The 20,941-nt window shown below is 35.6% G+C and overlaps 1 protein-coding gene across 3 annotated transcripts in view; it reads left to right on the forward strand.

Moving 5' to 3' along the window:
• LOC149784423 (clavesin-2-like) overlaps positions 1–20,941 on the forward strand; it is a 91,720-nt gene that overhangs the window by 20,578 nt on the left and 50,201 nt on the right. For all 3 annotated transcript variants that reach the window (XM_089932484.1, XM_089932486.1, XM_089932485.1), the window contains 3 exons: positions 1,342–1,772; positions 8,321–8,431; positions 8,900–9,108. In XM_089932484.1, coding sequence (XP_089788610.1) covers positions 1,342–1,772; positions 8,321–8,431; positions 8,900–9,108 — 751 coding nt within the window. The remainder of the gene's footprint in view (positions 1–1,341; positions 1,773–8,320; positions 8,432–8,899; positions 9,109–20,941) is intronic.

The following is a 20,941-nucleotide window of genomic DNA, read 5'->3' on the forward strand; positions in this document are numbered from 1 at the left end:
CTTTTTAGTGCAAGGTAAATGTTATTAAATTTCATTTTATACTATTGAATTTGAACTATTAAACCATAAATTTAAACTTAAAAGCCAGAAATCTAAATTTAGATCCATTCCATTTATATAATATTGTAAATTTTCAAACACGAATTGAACATTAGATCATTCTAGTTAATTTAGTTTTGTTAATTCATTAATTTGGTATTTCTTCTTAGGTTGAAAATCAGTTTTTTGGTATAGAAAATGTACCCAAGGTAGACCGTGAAGCCATCAGTTGTGCTATAGAGGGCTTTATGTCAGAGAATTTCTTGGAAATGAATGGATGAAAAAGATTGTTGAAATAAGAATGGATGGTGTGTCAGTTATGTTAATGCTGATGATTATGCTGATGATAATAAATACCACACACAAGGTTTGTCAGCATTACAAAACAAAGCATATAAGCTGTTGATGAATTTAATGTAAACTGTAATAAAATAACAACCTTGTATGCATGTTTTTTTTATTGTGTATTTTACACGTTTTTAAGTAAGTACAACTATAAATGAAAAGGACCTTCCATCAGTCAAAAGAACAACCAGTTTTGAATGGCAGGAAATCCTGCAGGCTTCCTACTTAAAAAAGTTAGTGCCAAACCCTGTGTGGTGTTCTTAGGTACTTTGGAAGAAGTATACTGAAAATTTCCAACAGCAATACTTCTATGTTATGTAAAAATATTCTGATCCTTTCCAACTTTGACCAGTCAGTAATCAGTAGTACAAGTCATCAATACACACAGCACAATGTATAATAGTAATTTTTATAGAAAAGAGATTACAGTCAAACTTAGGCTGACACTTGTGAAATGAAAAAATCTTACTCATGGGACATCTGGTTTCTTTTTATGATGTTATTAACATTATAATATTGTTATCTGGAAAAAGTGGCACTTAATTGTTTAAGGGATGTTCAGTAAAATGTATTTTGGACCCTGGAAAGGCACTTTTGATGTGGAGTAGTGACCCATAGATGGCAGTTTTTACTTTTGTATCATTTTCATTATGAACTCTTTCAATAATCTGTGTGTGTACCCTGGAATTTACTTTGTGCATGATTTTACTTGGCTTTAGAGGGTTTAAGGAGATGTAGTATTTTGTTATAATTATGGATGTCATATGGGTTAAAAGGATATCATGGCTATTTTTATTATAATGAATCTTTTAAGATCTTTGCATAAGATGCTGGTAGAAGAGGGCTGCCCACCATAGTCTGGCTACTTTTCTTCACCAGCCTTATGACTGCATATTCAGTAGTGAATTTTGATTTGAAGCATCTTTAATTTCAACTCAAATTCCTTTTTCCTTTCAGATTTTCTTCGACAGGATGATGCTTTTATCTTGAGGTTTCTTCGTGCACGAAAATTTGACACTTTAGAAACATTTAAATTGTATGCTTCTTATTTTCTGTACCGTCAGAATAACCCTAATTTATTCAAAGACTTTAAAGCTTCTGAGAGTGCAATAAAGGAGGCTTTGTATGATGGTATTCCAGGAGTACTAGAAAAGTGTGATCATTTTGGGAGAAGGATAATAGTTTTATACTCAGCCAATTGGGATAATTGTCGTTATGGACTTTCAGCAATATATCGTGCAATACTTTTGACTCTGGAGAAGTTGATTGACAGTGAGGAATGCCAAATAAATGGCTTTGTGATAATTGTAGATTGGAGTCAGTTTACCTTCAAACAGTCCACCTGGCTCAATCCCAAAGTTCTCAAATTGATGATTGAAGGCTTACAGGTACCTAAATATGACAGAAGAATTCTGCCAATTCAGATATAACTGTTTACAGGTTCCTTATTTTCTCACATATTTACTGTTGTTGTGGTTTTTTTTTTGTTGTTACTGCAATAATGCAATAATAATAATAATAACAATTATTATTATTATTATTATAATTTGCACCTGCTTGTGACTGCCTAAAATAGATCATGATAATTCTAATTTAGATGCTTGATTGATAGAACAGCATGATTGCAATATCATGCAAGCATCTGCCACTAATCATTTTCGGTGACTCAACACTTATTAAACTTTTATAAAGTACTGTGATTGATTTTGTTATGTTTTTGCATGTATATATTTTCTGATTATACCATACTGATTTTACTGGGAGACCAGGCTGAACTATAATGTACATTACTTACTGTGTAAAGTTTGCGTAGCATCACTTAAATCCTTATTTATCCCCAAACATATTAAATGTAGATTTTGCTTTATTTATTGCTTCGACCAGCTTGCCGTCAGCCCTGGGCTGACGGCAAGCTGTTCAACATCGCCCATCTAAGACTAAAGTCACAGAGGTACTCATCTGTGAATTGCTCTTCGCCAACGATGCAGCCTTGACATCACACACGGAAGATGGACTGCAGCAGCTGGTATGCCGCCTCTCCCATGCTTGTAAGGAATTTGGACTGACCATCAGTTTGAAGAAAACAAACGTCATGGCGCAGGACGCAGACTCCCCTCCCTCTGTCACCATCGATGGGTAGAACTTGGAAGTTGTCGAGAACTTAACATACCTCGGGTCTAACATCTCCAGCTCACTCTCCATTGATTCTGAGGTGAACGGCAGGATTGCCAAGGCAGCAGCAGTGATGGCCAGACTTAACCAGAGAGTCTGGAACAACCCCAACCTCACAGAGAAGACCAAATTGCGTGTCTACCAAGCCTGCGTACTCAGCTCACTTCTCTACAGCAGCGAAACATGGACCACCTATGCAAGACACGAGAGGAAACTCAACAGCTTCCACCTGAGATGTCTGCGGCGCATTCTGCACATTCAGTGGCAGGACAAAGTACCCAACACAGAGGTTCTAGAATGCACCAACATGAACAGTATGTTCTCCATTCTCAGCGAGAGGTGCCTTTGCTGGCTTGGCCATGTCAAAAGAATGGACCCAGGTCGCATTCCCAAGGATCTGTTATATGGGGAGTTAGCAGAAGGTGCACGACCAACTGGACGACCACATCTGCACTACAAAGATGTTTGAAAGAAGGATATGAAGACGGCAAACATCAATGTCAACGACTGGGAGAGCTGTGCAAACAACCGTTCCAGCTGGCGCCTAGCTGTCAGGCAGGGAGTTCAAAACGCAGAGGAAGAGAGAAGAATAAAATAAGCTGAAAAGAGAGCTAGAAAGAAGGATAGACAAAATCTTACTTTGGAGCTACGCCATCATCTCCCGTAGACGGACGGATGCCAGGAAGAAATTGTTTCGACCAAATTGCATTCTTCCAGATAACATTTCAGCTAGTTCTTAATAGCTGTTTCGTTTACCTTGCATCACATGCTCATGAGTTACTCAATTTCAATGATATAAGCGGTCTACAACTTAAGGTAATATTTATAAAAAGGTACACATATTTAATTGTACAAGGCACATACATAACGTACATGTTCACGAATACATGTAGTGGTAATAATAAAGGCTAAAATTCTCATTAAGATCAACTAAGATCAACATTAATCAATTTTAGTTTTGTGTTTTGGCTGAATAAAATCATAACTTTCCACACAATGGAAAGCCTGATATTTTAGCATCTCCTTTGTTGCTGGCGAATGTTTTTTGTTTTCCAACAGCAATACAGGCCAGTTAATCATTAAAACCCCGAAACTGGCTTGTATTAAGAGGTAATTTGACTGTCAACTATACCAGTACATTGATGTGTAATTGCCTTTTATTCCATAATATTAGCATGATTACCATAGTTTTGTAAAACGGGATGTAAGGCATACCTGTCAACTTGTCAAAAGCCAAGTAGGGAGACTGAATAAGAAAATAGAGAGAATGGGATCTAAAATCAGGAGATTTTTTGGTGGCATTTTTAAAGCCTTGTTTTCACTTAATATTGATCGATCTTCCTGGTCCAATTTGCATCAAATTCACAAAAAGGCTTGACGTTTTTCTCTGTGATGCTCCCTATTTTCCCCAGGGACATGCCTTGTTTTTATATTCTGGTTGGCTGTGGCCAAACTGCACAATATATAAAGATTATTCTTAAATAAACAAGCAAGAAAGCTAGCACGAACAGCCCACCTGATAACCATTGTTATTTCAGTTGCTTTAAATGAATATGATCACTAAGGGCAGGGGTCTCAAACACATGGCCCGTGGGCTGCATGAGGCCCAACAAGTTTTATTGTGCGGTCTACAAAATGGTTGGCATCACAGGATGTCATGAGAGATAACAAAGTTGGTACAGCCCTTGGGCCATCGAAAATGCCCTTATGTGGCCCTGGAGTTGGTTTGAGTTTGAGACCCCTGAGTTAGGGCAAGAGAGCCATTTGTTTTGGGTGCAGCTTGAAGAGGGATAAGTATGGCAACACACCAAGGTATGCATGGATATAGCTAGATTGAGACTACTTATCCAGAAAACCTTTTGAAATCCTGAAAAGTTCTAGAAAATCTTACCGTGCTGAACATTAGAATTTGTCAGTAGCTAATACTTTGGATAATAAGGCTTATTGATTTGGATGGACATATGTCATGGTCACTCTGCAGGCAGATTTAGTTTGCACCCGTGTATCTTATCCAAATTTTGTAGATGACTTGCATATTAGAAACATTGATTTTTTTAAAAGTCTAAATGTCAAGGGTCTGGGTCCCTTTGATTGACTGTTGAAAAAAGAAAAATGGTTTCTGCATTGACTTGAGTTCTACATCACAGAACTGGACTAAACTCTGTGGATGGCTTGCACTTGGAATAAGGAAGAAGTCTATTGGTTCTGAGGTCAACGGTCAGAGTCAATGTGACCAAATATTTTTGTTTGTTTTGTGATAAGACCTTACCAAAGTTTGTAGAAGGCTCATGCATATGGCATGGAAGAAGGACTTTGGATTTTGTGGCCAAGCTATCAAAGATCAAGGACATTGTTACTGGAAGAAAATGGTGTTTTTGCAGAATACTTTTTGTTATAAAGCAAGCACTTTGTCCAAACTATGAGGATGACATGCTTTTAGGGTGAATAAAGATAGACTCTGTGAAAGAGGTCAAAGGTCATGACCATGGTAAGTCTTGTGAGAAATTATTAGTTTCTTTCCCACAACTTTAGTGCAAGACTGTATACCTTGACCAAAGGTCTAGGTCATTAACACCCATTGCTGAGTGGTCTCTAGAGTCAATCATGCCCTTCTAATTCCTACATAGAGGACTACTAAACATGGGGCAGGCATACACTGTGCTATTTTGGTACTCTTTTTGAGGATGCCTCTTCCATGGATTAGCTTTTTCTTGTTATAATGAAATATCATAACAAGTTATCTTCCCATTAGGTGGAGCCACATAAAATCCAGTCCCAATACTTGGTTCCTCCTCAGATTTTTTTTTTGCCAGGACAAATTTTAGAGCTCTTATTATCCCTAAAATTGCATGATACATTTATAAATGAAAGTAAACGGTGCCTTTTTATTCTGGGATGAATCAAAAGATAAACTGTACTATGTTGACACTAGAAGACACTAAAATTGCTATTTGGGTTCTGTTTTAAGTTAATACAAATAGTTTATCATTTTTGGATTCCTTCTGTTCAAATTTTAGCTCCAACCTACCCATAGTATATATAAAAATGTACTGTTATTAATTTTCATTGCTGCAATAATTATTAAGGACATGGAGTCATCGTAATCCTTGCTCATCGAGACTGTTCTGTATATAAGATGAAGTGCTGTTCAACCAAATCAGATCAAATTCAGATAAAGCATACATATCTGGGTTAATATCAAATCAATAACACATTTTTAAATAAGTAGACATAAAATTGTACTTCTTGTAAAATCGAACTTCTTGTAAAATTATAAAAATTCAATGATCACTAAGTAAAAATAAACATAATTTTTCATTATTTAAAGTCCTGATGAAATTGCACATTGCTCATTGTTATGTCAGATTATTGTAAATACTGTTTATCATATAAAGTACCAGATTTCATTTGAAAAGAAATAAATGTTGTTGCAATCTAAAATTGAAAATTAGAAGTCAATCAAATGATGCACACATTTTATTCTGAATATTGTTAGCATTAGAAGAAAAAAATTCTTCATTAATACTAGCCATTCATTTCAGTTTTGTAGTTGGCCTAATAGTAAAAAAAATGTTGAATGCTTGCTGTTTTTCACAATTATGATTGGTCACGTTAAAAGACTAAATTACCACTCACACAAAATATCTAGTCTTGGGCTCAGACAGTGTGGATATGTGAGAAAGCTTGCCGGTAGCCTCTCATGGGCTGATGGTTCTATCCGGGGTTTTCCGGGGTTCTTCCTCCACCATCAATACTGGCCGCCAGGTATAGCCTCTCTTGTGCTGAAAAATGGCGTTAAACCCAACAACAACAACAACTACTAAATATCTAAGATAGTTTTTCACACCTTGTGGAATGGAACATGGGTCATATAATTTTTGGAAAATGTATCTTTTGAAAAGTAATTATGAAAAAGAATCACAAAAATAGTTGTGTAAAATTAATATATATTCTATTTTCTATGCAGTTATCAAATCGTGATTTTATATTTTTGATAATGATTATATTTAATATTTGTTGACTGATCAAATAACTCATTCTTTCACCCAGATAGCTTGGCTGCTCATTTTTTATCTTTCTTCCACCAGTTATACTGGCCGCTATGTATAGCCTATCTTGTGCTGAAAAATGGCGTTAAACCCTAAAACAACAACAACAACAACATTTTTTATCTTCTCTCTGAAACTACTCTTCTAAAAGTAGTTAATGACATTCTCTCTGCCTTGGATAGCGGAAAGATTACAGTCCTCACCCTCCTTGATTTGTCTGCAGCATTTGACACAATAGACCATGATACATTACTTCACCGTCTCCAGCATGTATTTGGCATTCATGATACAGCCTTACTGTGGTTCAAGTCCGACTTGGTCAACAGGACACAAATTGTATCTGCAAATGGAATACACTGCAGCCCAGTTGATCTATGTCGTGGTGTTCCACAGGGGTCTGTTATTGGACCTGTTCTCTTCATTCTTTACACTCAGTCGCTCACAAGTGTCATAGATCATCATCCAGTGTCTCACCAATTGTACGCTGATGACACCCAAATATACAAATCTAGCCACCCAACTGAAGTTAATGCTACCATCCAAGGTGTAGAGAGGTGCATTTCTGATGTGAGATCATGGATGACATGTAACAAGCTGCAGATGAATGATGATAAAACTGAGGCCATTCTGATCACAACACAAAGACTTTCTAATTCACATCCTTTACCTCAAATAATAAATATCAGTAACACCAACATTAAATTCACACAATCAGTAAGAAACCTAGGTGTTACTCTGGACAATACTCTCACATTGCACCAACATGTCATGAACATATGCAAGGCTGCATATTTTGAGCTGAGATGCATCAGTTCAGTTCGCAAATATCTTTCAGTTGATGCCACTAAAACACTTGTGTGTTCATTAGTACGTTCAAGACTGAACTATTGTAACTCAATTCTGTCTGGTTCATCTCAATATCAGTTCCAGAAACTTCAAAAAGTTCAAAACACAGCTGCTCGGATCATACTTAGAGTACCACGATCAGAGCACACCTCCCTGCTGCTCTGTGCCCTACACTGGCTATCCATTCGATCCGGAATCAAACACAAAATTGGTTCTCTGTGCTACATTTCACTGTCGGACTTTAGTCCAACATACCTATCCGACCTCACCCATGTGTACACACCAGCAAGATACTTACGCTCCTCTTCTGACAATCGTATACTCATTATTCCCACTATGAAAACAAAGTCATATGGACAGTGTTCTTTTGCATACCAGGGCCCGACAACGTGGAATGAATTGCCCACTGAACTTAGACACAAAGACACAGTGATCACATTCAAGAGTGCTCTCAAAATTCACTTATTTCGACTGCAAGAACAAACTTAAAGACCTAATAATGTTTCCTACCTTAAATATTCTCAGCATGTTTTTTTTTAATGTTTTCTAATTTTATGGTGTTTGTTTTTGTAATCATATCATTATATGTTTTTTATCTTATAGGTGTTGTCTAATGTTGTAAAGCGCTTAGAGCTTCTAAAGATTAGGCGCTATACAAAGTCCTCATTATTATTATTATTTTTATTATTATTATTATTATTATTATCTCTAAGATTGAGACATTTTTAAAGCAAGATGAAGATGCTATTAATTCTCTTTTTGTAGAGCACAAAGTAAAGGAAAAGTAATGTTGGACTGCTTTGTTCTATGTTGCCACCTATTGAGTTAATGGATTTTACTAACTACAATCCCTCATTTGTATTTTTTAGGACTGTTTTCCAGCTCGTTTTGGTGCAGTCCATTTTGTGAATCAGCCATGGTATATTGAGGCCATGTTTAAGATGATCAAACCTTTCCTTAAAGAGAAAAACCGAAACAAGGTACAGTATGTAGTTGCAGATTTAGAAGGAATTCAGATAAGGTCTAGCCGAGCCTCCATTTCTAGATAGAATGCTATCCTTTTAAGTTAAAAACAATGTTCTCCATCAGCAAATCATGGAGCCACCCATTAGTTGACCATATGTAATTTTCCTCTTAAAAATAATAATGACACTTTTGTACAGACTGGACTGAGTTAATTGAATTTATTTGGATACAGAATTAAATATTTATCGATTTTTCATTTAATTCGCCTATGATAATAATAGGTGGTTGTGTTTTTAATGTAAATTGCAATGGATTTGATCAAAAGGAGTGATTAATTGTTCAAATTTTATAATTTTCCTGTCACAAAGTGAAAGCACGTCAACACTCTCTCTCTCTCTCTCAGCTTATTAACTTACAAAAGCTCCCCATTATCTGTCCATCTAAATATTTCATTTCTCAGACTCATACATTTCATACCACAGATTCATTTCCATGGCATAAATCTTGGGACACTGCATAACTTTATCCATAAGGAGGTGCTCCCAGCAGAACTTGGAGGAACAGAACCACCCTACAATAACCAATACTGGGCCAAGGAATTAATAGGTGATGAAAGCTTCAGCTTCAGTGACAAGCATATTTACTGGCCAGATAACTGTATGACCAAAACCAATGGACATACAACTTTAAAGTAAGCAGTTTTCATCAATACCCCTTTTTATCTGTCAGTCCTCTGTTGCATAGTCAAACTACAGATGGAAGGCTTACCAGTTTTGTGGGCTGTATGGTAACCATGATGTGTTTTGACTTTGTTTTGTAATTTTGTCATGTTTTGTTTCTTTGCAATAAGTACACCTTTCCCACGATAACACACGCAAAACGGGGTACACAAACATAGACTGCACTATAAGCGAGGCGCAAGTTACCGAGGGACCTCCAAAAATTGAAAAAAATTGCTTTGACATCGAGAAAACCGTGTGGGGGGGGAGCAGCGTTAGGAAACTGGGCCTTTTAATGACTGAATCCTCATTTTACTATCACGTTGATAATAATTTTTAATAATGCGCATTTTCTAATCAAGTTGTTCGTTATTCTGTTTAAATAACATTTTTTCTCCAAAATATCCAACATATGAAAGATCGTTCCAACTGGTTTCAACAACCATCATGTGTACGCGAAAAATCTGTGTATTGCGTCACTGCTTTTTGTTTTCTTGATGAGTCTGGTTCCCGTAGTGGTGTTTTATAGTATCTTGCCAAATCGGTAGTCCATAATTTGGGAACTAGACTAACTGTTGATACACCAGCAAACAAGATTCCTTTTTTTTCAAAAACACGCGACATTTATTTCGCGACACGTCTACGTCAAAACTCAATTTTTTATTGTTCAATAGTACAATGTTAATTCATGATTTCAGTGGAAGTAATACTGAAATTTCTTGTCATCCCTGAGGATATCTGTAAATGCCAGTTCAAGAATTCTCTGATACTCGCATGCCCACAATGGTCCGTATCTGTGAAATCAAGCTCTATATTTTACGAAGTATTCATTTTTTGCTTGGCTGTCTTGTTATCTTTGATCACAGTTATGAAAGAGTCGGTTAATTTAAGGTAGTTTCTGTTACATACACAATAATGTTTATTACAGTGTTCGATTGCTCAAATGAAATGAGTTCACCCGACATACGACCGAGGCCGCTAGATTTTAAGTTAGTCCGATTTTTGTGCCTATTAAATTTTCTTTTATTCCACCTCCTTTTTTAATTCAAAAGACATTATTAACGTGATAATACAAAGGAGGCCAGCTTTTAATTCAGTACAACAATACAACAAAAACTTCCGCAAGTCAGTTATCAAAACACGATCGGCACTTAATTAGGTTCTCAGAGAAACGCACGCAGACATAGCTGTTACGGTAGATTGACACATTTTACGTTTAATTACAAGAGGACACATTGCATTTATGATGATTATACTTAAAAGGCACTAAAAAATGGAACTAAAACACAAATTTCAGTTGATAAAAAAGTTATTTAATTTGTATTTATTCATTAAAGTACTGCCTCCACTACGCGTAATTGACATTTTCATTGATCAAAATTTCCTTACATATCGTTAATTGCGGTGTACTAGGAATGTTGTTTGGAAAGAAAATGTAAAAAATCATATGAGCTATTTTTAAATTTGATATTTCATGGTGTTGATTAAAATTTCCAGGTCCTATCTACCGTTTTCAAAGATAAAACGAGTGATACATCAAAGCTCCCATTACCAATTTTGGTTGCGATTTTCTTCAAGTTCAACAAATAGGGATAAATGTTTGGGGTATTTTCGGGTTTAAAAAAGGGGATCCACGCCTGACACCGCGTTATAAGCAGGTTCGCAAATTATCAGGGCACGAGTTATCGAGGGAATTGTGTACCATGGAGATTCTCATTGTATAAAATGAAAATTTACATATAAATTTAAAATCAGATATTGATTGGACAATTATATCATGGCAAAAGATGACTGTACAGGTGCTACATATGAATAATAAAAACTGTTTACGATAAAAGCCAAGATAATCCTCTTATTATCAGGAGTTCCCCATCACTCTAATTTGCTCTGAAAACAAAAGGAAGTAAAACGTTCAATAAATGTACAGTCTAGCATTTGTCATTCCTTATGCAGATATTATCTGTAGGCTAGACATGCTGTTCACTAATTAGTACAGCTCAGTAAATATGGTGTTTAAATGATGTACAGTGATTAGTACAACCCAATGAATCTGGTGTTTGAATGCTCTACAGTGATTAGTACACCCCTTTGAACCTGGTGTTTGAATGCTGTGCGGTGATTAGTACACCCCTTTGAACCTGGTGTTTGAATGCTGTGCAGTGATTAGTACACCCCAATGAACCTGGTGTTTGAATGCTGTGCAGTGATTAGTACACCCCAATAAACCTGGTGTTTGAATGCTGTACAGTGATTAGTACACCCCAATAAACCTTTTGTTTGAATGCTGTACAGTGATTAGTACACCCCAATAAACCTGGTGTTTGAATGATGTACAGTGATTAGAACAACCCAATAAACATGGTGTTTGAAAGCTGTACAGTAGAGCAAAGAAATGGTATTAAGTTTTAATTATCTTTGCAGTTACTTACAGTGGTAGGTGCAGAATACATTGTTAACTTGCAACAAATTTTATGCTAATTTTACAGTCTTTTTAAATATTTTTTCCAAGTGACCTGTCAGTTATAGAAATTAAATATAGAGCAGGATGGAAAAATCCATTTCCTGGTAGCTTGAGACAACTGCATTTTCTTTTTGGGCAATCAAGTGTATCAAGGTTTCAGCCTGGATTAGACTTTGATTGCTATAATGTATGATAAATTTCATTGCAATGATACTATATCTGTTAAATGAGCTGGATATAGGTCTGCTGATTGTTATTCCTGGTAAATGTGTGCACCAAAGATGTTAATTATTTGGCAGAGAAAAAACAATTCCAGTTATATGTAAGTAGATTGCCAGTATATACATTATATGCATTTGGATTTAGGAAAATCCATGTGTCCACAGTGGACATTGATCCATCCACACTTTCATGGACCTGGCATAGTGGTCTTCGTGGATGTCCACAATTTGGCTTCAGACATGATTTTTCTCTGTTTTAAAGCAGAATTGCATTTTTCTGTTGGGTTGAATCTGATTTTTCTTGATATAGTTCATTTTTTAATATCATCTAGAATCTGGTTTTCTACAAATGGTCTCTGGTCTTCTTCCACAATGATCCTTGTAAAGTATTTGTTCCTTTTAAAGTATATGTTATTTAACAGATGATCATAAGAAAACTAAACACCAGGAGAATGGGATTTTTTAAACTTTGCAAGGAAGATTTTAACTACACCAAAAGAAGCTGCATACAGAAAAATTGAAACTTAGAAGTACAAATTATAATCTTGATCGTAAGTAATCTTTCTATGTTTTTTGCAGGGAAATATTTTTTATCATTATTGATATATAAGTTGCTTTCTTGTGGGTTTATATTCTTAGGACATTGTTTATCTTGATCTTTAAAATGCATTGAATGCCTGCACATGGATGTTTCTAAAACTCTTTAAGATTATAACATTCAACACCTAATGAAACTGTTTTTGAAAAAGTTGAATGCTTGCCTTTTATAGATAGTGTCAGTACATGGAATTAGTTTTCATGTACAAAGTTCCAAATAACATGGCACTAGATTATTCAAATACTTTTAATCCAGTCTCTGTAGGTAGTAGTATTAGTCAGATAATTGTGCTCTCTTTATAATTGACTAAATTACCAAAAACACAAGAATGAAATGTTTACAGAGAGTTTTACATACATTGGTTGTTTAATATTGAATATCTGGCATAATGATATCAAGCATGTACATCCCTTTTGGCTTTTAAATACAAATACAAAACCTTTTTATTCTAAAATATAATTTTATAGTTTTTTGTAACCATCTTAATATAATTTATTGTCTTCAGCTCACCAGTCTGTTGAGAATAAATAAAGCTAGGCAGTTAAATGTATTTCTTTTCACTTAGCAGCTTTCAACAAAAAGCAATAGTGGAACATTAAATTCGGACCAAGTACCTTATGGCATCCATCTAATGTTCAAATCAGTGGCTCAAGTTCAGGAACCAGCAACACCACTCTCTGACAGCATCACAAATGCAGAAGCAATGATCCTTGCTTTTACTTTAGACAGTAGCATTTTCTATTGTTCTTGGTCTAAATAAATTTTCAGACATTTTGGCTAGCGATTAAAAAGCACTCAGGTAGCCTAGTGGTTAGAGCATTTGCATCTGATGTGGGAGGTTGCAAGTTTGAACCCTGGCCAAGTCAGACCAAAGACATAAAAATGGTTCTGACAACTGCCTCACTAGACACTCAGCATTAAGAAATTAGTGTTAATATAAGAAGTTAGTGTTAATACTGGTCGTCCTGGTATCAGAATACTGTGACTGGGTTGGACATCATGCTACATGTCTGCGGCATGATGCCCCAGTGCTAGACATCACTATAAACTGCCACACTTCAGACATCATAGCAATATGGCTGAAATTTTTTTAAATCTATGTTAAAAATAAACAAGTCACACACACACACACACACACACACACACACACACACACACGATGGGATATATATGAAACACACAACTGCATCATACAAACTTAGATTTGGTGTTGGGTAAACATTTCAAGAAGAATTGCAAAAAGTAATGAAATCCACTCACTTTTCTTTAAAAATGGATGAAAGTATAACCATCCAGAAAGTTTTGTTCTCTATATTTTTCTTTGATCCAGAGACAAGTTGTTGTTCAACACTTTGCTTCATTGTCCATCACCAGTGACGAGTGAGACACTATATTTGGCATTGACAAATTTTTCTATAACTCTTATGTCTATTGGACCAAAATGATATGAAAGTTCCAAGCTGATTCCTTTCAAGAATTTAATGAGGGACAACACATAAGTCACTGCTGGGAGTGGTGATATTGCTTCCAGACACCCTTGCCTGTCAAAAATGGTCATGTATGTACTGAGTTGTTTTCATTGCCTACAAGCCGAATATTCCTTCTATATTATGAATGATATTATTGATTCCAAATCAGAGAGGATAAATATTGCAACCTACAACTTGGTATCTGGAAAAGGTGCAGTATAGTATTTTCAGAAAGATTTCTTACATGAGAGGGCAGATGTAACTCTGTGTCTGAATCTGCACACTGCATGTAGACAATACAAGGAGGAGCTTAAAAAGAAAAAAACCTTGTTGAGAATGATATGAAAAAATAGAACATGGAGCCAAAAAACATCATTGCTGACACAAATGAAAGAAGTCTTTACCAGCATGTTGTGTCCAGTGGGGGAAAAAAATGGAATTTATTGTATTTATATATAGTTGATGTATTTTGGGTGGTATGTTTTTTTTTTTTTTTTTATAGATTTGTTATGAAAAGATAAAAGTGTAATATACCTTAATGACTGTACATCTGGAAACACTGTAAGACTTAGGACACCCTAAATTATTTTCAAAAGTAAATTTTTTTATGACATATAAATGTTGGTGTCACAAAATTATAGCAGTTTTTTCATGTATTAGAATTTTTGGGACACCTTCAACATTGTTTTCTAGTAATCGATCGCTGTATTTTCTAGATTTTGTTACTAAATGAAGTACATCCTTGGATTCAAATTATTGGCACAGTTGTGCATAATGTAAATAATACCTACAAAATACAATAAAGAAGTTTCAGAAATAATGTTTTAAAAATAATTGTAATACCTTAAACACTCAGACATAGTTTGATGTAAGCAACCATAAATAAGTGTCTGTTTACTCGGCTGTGGTAATCATGCTACTCATCTGATCAAGTGCTTATATCTTAATTGATTGACAATGTTAGTCGTGTGGATTAATGTTGTAGAACAAACAGTTACCGGCATTGCTGCCAGACAAAAATCGTCCTTTTCCCAAACCAGTTTCATGGTTCAAACAATTACCTGGTCTCTTGTCAGAAAATAAAATACAAATCTGCCAATTATAAATAAAAAGGAAATGGGCTAACATCCAGTTGGCAAAAATCAAATGTGGAGTGAATACTGGGTTGAAAGTTATGAATTTGATTTATGGTAGGCCAAAAAACATAACTAAAATGTATTGTATGATCATTTATGTGAATATGATCTATGGTGGTTATGCAACTTGTATAACTAAAGTTGTGTCATTTCTTTTGATTTACATCACTTTGTTGGATCGCTTATTTCTCTGTAAAACAGTAACTCTTGGGCACGTGGGTCGAATCAATAAAATAGCAAATTATGTTTTTCTAAAATGTTATTTGGAAGATTGAGATTTGGTAAAAATGATGAATAAAACAAAGTCTGCAACTAGGTGTTTGGGGAATAAACAAGGATATACAATCTGCACTGTGCAAGTACTGTTCTGTACACTATACAGTGGAAACCCGCTATAACGCGATGATCGGGGTCCATAAAATGGGATCGCGTTAAAAGCGGGGTCGCGTTAATGCGGGGTTTTACAATATTTAACTTTTTTTCCGAGAACATATACGTGTATACATGTACAATGATCAAAAGTCGGCTTATCATCAGATGAATATTAACTGGAATGCATTAATTAAGATATATTCAAAATAATCGATGGCTAATATATTTATAGATTATTACTGTGCATTAAAAACATTTACTAATTTTTATTTGTTTGAACGATAATACAGATTGACCGATAATACCAGACTATCGCTATATCATGAAAAGTGTATCAACACCGTATGCTACCGTGCCGTCGTGGCATGCAGTTCATCCATAATGGATGTAATTTCATTGAAAATCATACAGATTTAAAATATTCAATAATTTTGTAATAGTCTGAATTCGTCGTGTAAAATATAGGATGAACAAAATATTGAAACCATTTACTTGCCATCTGATATCGTACGGTCATTGCATGCATCTATTCCCGGGTCTACATACGGTGTCTGTACAAATTTCATACCGCTAAAATTTTATCATATGCGACAACTGCAAGAATAATTAACAATCAACGCATGATTTCAGCGTGCAAATAACTTTTATTTCAGATTTTGTGAACATCAAAAGAAACATGTGAAAACTGCTAAATTAATCGTTGCGCAAAGTGCAAAGTCAGTGTGGTTCCAAATTTAAATTTCATCATTTCTTGAAAAATATATCCAATGACGTTTGCTTCTTTGCCGTGAACTGTTGGGTTCTAGCAAAGTCAAGAATGTTTCTTAATTGAAGGACTTTGACGCTGTCAACATCTTGTGTTTCCAGCCACCTTAAACTTGCTTCTAAATGTACTACTGCTTCAGACACTTTTGGTGGGGGAGTTGGGGTGCCATCGTCATCGTTATCATTATCGTCACTGGTTTCAGGCTCTGATTGTGCAGCTTCATTCTTCCTGCTGACATTTGTAACAATTTCGTCATCTGATATGTGTTCGTATATAGGGCAGATGTCATCTACTGAATACCAGTTAAGGATATCATGATGACTGTGCTCGTATTTTTTGAGTGCTTCTTCTGCTAAACGTACGTCGTCTTCAGTGAATCCTGTAAATTCAAGCTCATCGTCACTATCATTTTGTGTCGAGGGCGTAAAAGCTGGCCCAAGACCCTTTATCCAGCATCGTTCAATGCAGCGTGCAGTGATAGCATCCCAGGCTTTACCTCCAAGGTGACATACTTCTTTTAAGTTGAGTAATGCCAATGATGTGTCAACGGATGCGTTATTATCTGCTACCATTCCCTTTATCATTTCACGGCGATAATTTTGTTTAAATACGGAAATTATGCCTTGGTCAAGTGGCTGGATTTCTGACGTAGTGTTTTTCGGGAGGTACGAAACTTTGATCTTGCCATCACTAAACGTTTTACACACTATTTCTCGTACGTTAAACAAATATTTTCACGGTCCGATAAAAATACACGTAAATGAATTTCAAATTTCAGGAACCATGCCACGATCATATTATTTTAAAAGTCACAACTAATCTCATGCCCAAAATGAAGTTAATTTCTTGTTTTGTTTTTTTTACTTTTCTCCAAATTTTTTTTCTCCATGTGTGAATGAATATACGAAATTTCGGGAGCCATGCTACGACCGCATTATATCCGAATTCGCGTTATGGCGGGGCGCGTTATAGCAGGGTTCCACTGTATATAGTTCCTGTTGCCTGCTAAACCCAAAGTGCCCTGTGAATTGTTGAAGTTTTTATTTACTTTTATTTTAGTTCTTGTTGGAAAAATGCAAAATAGTAAGATAAAAATAATCGTTGTGGTTTGTAACAGTTTATTGACATAGTAAATTAACAAGGGCTGGTCACTGCTATTTGCAGTATGGTGATCTTGCCGATTTTGTTGACTTTTTTTGCAACCTTTTTAAATGCATATAAATCTTTAAACAGGAACAAAAACAAATTATTTTTTCATGTATCAAGATTTAGTCAAATATAGTAATATATGCCGTAAAAATTGACAAATTATTTTGAATTACATTGTAAACAATGACATGCACATATAATAAATTCAGCACTAATATTATTGGATAACAAGTTGATGTGACAATGAACATTGCAAAGTTCTTCCAGTCATTTTGATCATGGTACATACATAGTTCTCTTTCCATTTGCTTCATTTTCCCACTGCTGCTGAATAACCTCCTTATCGGTTACGACGTTTATTCGAGTCTTTTCTACATAAAATTGTTCTGCAGTTCCCCTCCCCACCTCACCCGATGTCATCGAGTAGAACAGCTGACTTTTAAAATAATATGTCTCCGTTTACATGATGACATGTTAATGTTTGGTAATGATTTATTCGGATGCTGCTAACTATATGCAATTTTATTATGCAGATGAAACTTTTGTCGAATAGACAAAATGCTTTCTTTGTAAAGGAAGTGATAGATGTATTTTCACGTGATTTTTTGGTCATTGTCTGGTACCTTGATTTGTTCAAGGTTATTTCTACAGGAAAAGGAAACACGTCTGCACCCCAGAAAGAAATTGGCTCAATTGACGCCGCAGTCCCTATCAGAGAGAATCCCTCCGCGCGCTGCTGGAGCGAGAGCATTGCGATTGGCTAGGCAGAACACGTGATTGAAAGTTTTAAATATATTGGCCCTTGACAACGTGTCACATGACAAATCTGGTGGGAAATTGTTGACCCAATCACACATCTCATAAATGTCCTTATGCGAGCGTAAATCGTTTTATATGATGTGTTCATGCACATGTAGAAGAGGGGTGCAAGTTATTGTCAGAACGAAGGTGAATGAGAATTATGGTTTGTATTATTAACTTGTTCTATGAGATTGTAAAATGAAATGCACATGCACCAGCCTACTCTTTCCGACATCGATAGAGTCAAGAGGAAGATAGAGAGTGAAAGGACAGAATACCCTAGGTCAATTGTGCAAATATTACAGAGTCAAAGTATATGGGTACATAATTAAAACAAAGACAAACGTTGTGTTTGATGCTGGCCACTTTCGTGACTTTGTATTGAACATAAATGATATTAGTGAACCAGATATTTGCTATGTATTTACAGCATAACATAACTATATAGACAAAGTCTATAGTGTAAACTATAAGAAATTGAACAACATGTGTGTATGTTAATGCACAAAATCTATTTTTTGCCTTTGCTGACCCTGTTAGGATCTTGACAATTATGTCTGGTTGTAATAATCAAAGAGAAGAACTCTACAGATGTGTGAAGCCCAAAATCTATCATAACATTGTTGAGCCCATTTCCTGTAAGCGTCAGCTTTTATACATAATGATTAATCTTAGTGTTACATGTACTTTAGCAAGCACTTCTTTCAGTAATGGAATCCTGACATCGGGAGACATGTAATGATAGTAGAGATAAGCTGATTACTTACCTTACGTCGTGATATGAATTAATTATTGGTTCTGGATACATTTGAAAAAAGTGGCCGCTCATGAGGGGAACATTTTCCATTTTTGTACAAATACGCTGGCGGCTGGTTGCATTAGAAGGGTGGTCATTCTTGAGGGGTTACTTTTGAATACAAACTCATTGGTGCCAAGGGATTCTGGCTGTAAGAAGCAGGTGGCTGCTGGTCAGGAGGACCATTCAAGGTGGGGGACTACTGTAGATACAACATCATTTGGTATAGTATGTTCTTCCAGACTATATGACACATACCACAATGATGAGTTTCCAGATGTCAAGCATGTATTTTTTCATTAACAGTTACTTGTAAGTTGCTCATATTCCACTAACTTTTTACATTTTAATCCATTTCTCTTTTTACTAGGGACTTGTTTTATTTGATACATAAGAGTTAAACATTGGCATCAGAATTTAAAAAAAATGATTTTATACTTTCATTGGTTGAAATTCTTTTTCTACTTCAAACTGGTTGTAGTGGAGGATTGGGCTTCAAGTTCTGTAAATCCAAATCACTGTTTATTGTGAGCCCTTGTAATTAGTTAAAGGGTCATTACAAATAATAAAAGCCTCAGACCTTTTCCATATCGATAAAGGGTTCCTGGTAACCTTAGATCCCTTCTCCTTGCCCTGTTGCTTTCTTTAATGCCATCCCAGCAGCAATTCCAGCAGCACCAAGTGCAGCTGCTTTTGCTACAGCTGGAGCTACAATGGCTATTAAAGCTGGTGTAGCTGCAAGAAGTGGAAATATACTGCCTGTTTTAGTTGAGTCTTTAACAGCATCAGCAGAAAGGTTGAGTTTAACACCTATTTTTGATTGATTGGTGCTATTGAAAGGTCTGAATTGATGTTCTGACAATGATAGTTTATTTTGACCACCTGTGATGTGATCTTTTTTTTAGTGATATTTTTATTCTGCAGTTCTTTGCTGAACTTGATTTGACATAGGTTAAAAACTATCGTTGCTCAGTGAAGTGTTCCTGGAAGTCATTGACCTTTTCCCTTTGTTCCTGGAAGTCTTAAGCCCTTTTCCCGTTGCTTTTTTTAATGCCATTCCAGCAGCTGTTCCAACGGCACCTAACGCGGCTGCTTTTGCAATGGCTGGTGCCGCAGCAGCTATCAGTGCTGGTATTGCCGCAGGTAGTGGAAATATACTGCCTGTTTTAGCAATATTTTTTATGGCACCAGTGGAAAGGTCAAGTTGTATTCCAGTTTTGGATTGTTTGGCTTTATTAAGATGTTTAAGTTGACACGCTGTTGGTGATAACTTGTTTTCACCACCTGTAATTTGATTGTTTTTAAGCATTATTGTGGTTCTGGATTTTTTTATTGATGAGGATTGTAGTTTTTTAATCTGACCAGGAGTCAGAGTAACATTAACATGATGATATGACATTATAAATATCTTGAGCAGTTTAATTACATGTTTTCTACTGGAGCATCAGTAACTCTCATTCATCCACCAGTACCTTCAAGTAACATTGCTTTATCACTGAGTATAACTGCAATTACTCTGTAATTAACACCAGCACCGGGGTTTACACGAACTTTAAAATGAATATCAATGACAGATTGTTTAAATAGATCTATATGCCCCAGCGTATTTTGATCACGTCCCATAAATGTCATTAATCGATGATATACACATGCTACATGATTATTTTTAAAATGTAATAATATATCTATAGATGGTTATGTCGATTTATTTGTAAGGAAACTTCACTAATATTAAAATTGTCAAATATCATATGATTATGAGTTTGTGAATTTAGTCGTTCAGCATTTTGTAAAGCGATAAATATCTGCCTCAGTGCAGAAACTCCTTGTTGTGACACAATATGCCATGTAAATAACCCACTAATATTACTCTGAATGCTATCTGTGGTCATTGTCAACCATGATAACAATGATTTTCTATCTGAATTCATAAAACTAATTAACGTTTCTTCTTCTGGAATTGGAGTCATTACTGGCATCCACAATGAAAGTTTTGTTAATATTACTTTACCAGCATTGCCGATAGGGCACCAGAG

Source organism: Sinohyriopsis cumingii, chromosome 14, assembly GCF_028554795.1.
Source record: "Sinohyriopsis cumingii isolate HCF-2022 chromosome 14, ASM2855479v2, whole genome shotgun sequence".
Taxonomy (NCBI): domain Eukaryota; kingdom Metazoa; phylum Mollusca; class Bivalvia; order Unionida; family Unionidae; genus Sinohyriopsis; species Sinohyriopsis cumingii.